This window comes from Zea mays, chromosome 8 (assembly GCF_902167145.1).
Source record: "Zea mays cultivar B73 chromosome 8, Zm-B73-REFERENCE-NAM-5.0, whole genome shotgun sequence".
NCBI lineage: Eukaryota > Viridiplantae > Streptophyta > Magnoliopsida > Poales > Poaceae > Zea > Zea mays.
The window spans coordinates 99,898,790-99,901,607 of NC_050103.1; the positions used below are offsets into that span (position 1 = coordinate 99,898,790).

At 51.2% G+C, this 2,818-nt stretch overlaps 1 protein-coding gene across 1 annotated transcript; it reads left to right on the forward strand.

The window, feature by feature from the left end:
* The first annotated feature begins 702 nt into the window (after positions 1 to 702).
* LOC109941990 (cold shock protein CS66) lies at positions 703 to 1,815 on the forward strand. Its single transcript, XM_020543322.2, has 2 exons — positions 703 to 1,337; positions 1,441 to 1,815. The coding sequence occupies exons 1-2, from the start codon at positions 735 to 737 to the stop codon at positions 1,813 to 1,815; spliced, it is 978 nt and encodes a 325-aa protein (XP_020398911.1). The 5' UTR covers positions 703 to 734.
* The last annotated feature ends 1,003 nt before the right edge of the window (positions 1,816 to 2,818 follow it).

The window sequence follows — 2,818 nt, forward strand, 5'->3', positions numbered from 1 at the left end:
GAGGTGTTTGAATGCACTAAGCTAATAGGTATTAAGCTAATAGGTAGTTGTCTAAAAAATTGCTAGGGTAATTAGCTAGCTAACAAATAGCTACTAATTATTATATAATTTGCTAAAAGTAGCTGATAGCCGAATTATTAGCTAGTCTATTAAATGTCTTTAGCTAATTTTAACCGCTAATTATTAGTTTATTACATTTAAACACCATCTAAATGCATGTGCAGCTCTTTAGCTGGTCAAAGACCGTTACTTAAATCCACGAACTTTGAAATGCACTTGCGTGCCACTTACATGTCGGCGTACCGGTGCGTACCGTCGCCAGATGATGAGCTAGCGCCTGCGATTCCGTTATATTATTATAGGTTGCTGATCGGTGGTCGCGTGGTCTCTTTGGAAGGAACGGATTAACGGAATAGGAAAAGCAATCCCACGCCAAAACCGCGTCGGTGCTTCTAGTTGTAGTGCTCTACTGCTCTTATTACACTACAACACGTACGCAGGCACCCGGCCAGTCCACGCGTCCTCAGCTCGGCTGCCTAGACGACGGACGGACACGTAGCTGCGACGTGTCGAAAACTGCCAGATCCAACACGTTGCACACATGTATCGTCTATAAATAAACAGATCCGGCCTCGTCCATTTCATCCATCGCATCTCGTGCAGTGACACAAGTGAGCTCAGTAAAGCCAGCCAAAGTTCAGAAGAAGCGAGCGAGCAGGAGGAGGACAGGAAGTATGGCGCACTACCAGCAGGGGAGGCGGCAGCAAGTGGACGAGTACGGCAACCTGGTCCCTGGGGGCCACGGTGTCCAGGGCCAGCAGCTGGGTGAATCCGCCGGCGGGTACGGCGTCGCAGGCACCGGCAGCTACGGCGGCCAGCAGCAGGCCGGGTATGGCCCCACGGGCACCGGCACGCATGACACCAGGGGCTATGGCGGCTCGGGCCATCCGGGTTACGGGGTTACCGGAACGGGGGTCCACGACGCCGGTGGCCCAGGTGCGTATGGAGCAGCCACGGGCACGAGAGCCCACGACACTCATGGCGGCGTGACCGGGATCCAGGACGGCGCCGCCGGCCTCACCGGTGGTGGTCTGCATGGCGCAATAGGCATGGGTACGACTGCCGGTACTGGCGCGCACGGTGCCACCGGAATGCTTGACACGGGGGTCTTAGGCGGCGGAGGGCACGCGGCCACCGGCATGCCCGCCGGCCACGGCACGCGTCCCGGCGCCACAGGCGTAGCTGGAACCGGCGGCGCGTTCCCCCATGCAGCTGAGCACAAGACGGGCGGCGGCATCCTTCGCCGCTCCGGCAGCAGCTCCAGCTCCAGCAGCTCGGTGCGTTTCGTTGCTCCATCGCAATATTCTCGTCCGCCTATATCCACTCCCACACCATGCATGTGCATGCAGTACCTGGTTGTTGCATGTTCTCTCCATGCAGTCATCTGAAGACGATGGCATGGGTGGGCGCCGAAAGAAGGGCCTGAAGGAGAAGATCAAGGAGAAAATGCTAGGAGGCCACAGGGAAGGCCAGGGCCAGGCGACGGCCACCGGCGCGTACGGCGGGACAGGGTACGTGGCTGGGCTGACGACCGGAGGCCCCCACGAGAAGAAGGGTGTGGTGGAGAAGATCAAGGAGAAGATCCCAGGCGGCCACAAGGACTACGACCAGCATCAGCACACCACCGCGGCAACCGGTGGCGGCGGTGGCTATGGCGGAACCACCGACACGACGTATGGGACGACGACTGAGGGTACGCACGAGAAGAAGGGCTTCATGGAGAAGATCAAGGAGAAACTCCCCGGTCAGCACTAAGCAACTGCCTCTCCCGGCTGACGACTGCCGATAACTACATGTATACAGAATAAACAAAGCAATGAAGAATAAGCGGCAGCTACGAACGTATGTGTTGTGTGTTTGCATTGTAACCACCTCAGTTCATGATCCTGTGTGTGTGTTAATGTGATGAAGTAGAAGGAATGAGATGTAAGTTACACTTTTATTATGCTTCCGAGTCAAATCTTATTATCATGGATATGCAGAGGTTCTACATTTTTAGGGTGCCCTGAGATCTTCCGGTCTATAACAGGTCTATAGCAGCAACAAAGATGAAATACATGGGTTCGACGAAAATGGGGAAAAGAATATAAATCATCCCTGCAAATTCGTGTGTAAACGACCTGAGCAATAGAGCTAATATATCTCCCGCTCACGTGTAATTGGCATATCTCCCGCTCACATGTGTAATTGGCAAAGGGAGCACCACTCATTTTAGATCTAACGTCTCTTTAGTATATTTTGACCCTCCAAACAGTATATTTTGTTTATTTTAGATCTAACGTCTATTTTGACCCTCCAAACAGTATAACGTTGGAGGTGTGTTTTGACCCTCCAAACAGTATATTTTGTTAAGGACACTCTTTAAACAGTATATTTTGTTAAGGACACTCTTTAAATGTTGGAGGTGTGTAGTAGTAGAAGGTGTTATTTGTAAATTAAGGATTAAGGACACCCTCTAAACGTTGGAGGTGTTTAGTAGTAGAAGGTGTTATTTGTAAATTAAGGACACCCTCCAAACGTTTGAGGTGTGTAGTAGTGAAAGGTGTTATTTATAAATTGAATGATCAACTAGACGTTAAATCTAAAATTTGGGGTGCCCTGAGATCTTCCGGCCTATAGCAGCAACAAAGATGAAATACATGGGGAAGGGAATATGAATCATCCCTGCAAATTCGTGTGTAAACGACCTGAGCAATAGAGCTAATATATCTCTCGCTCACATGTTGTCGGGGACCATAATTAGGGGTACCCCCAAGAC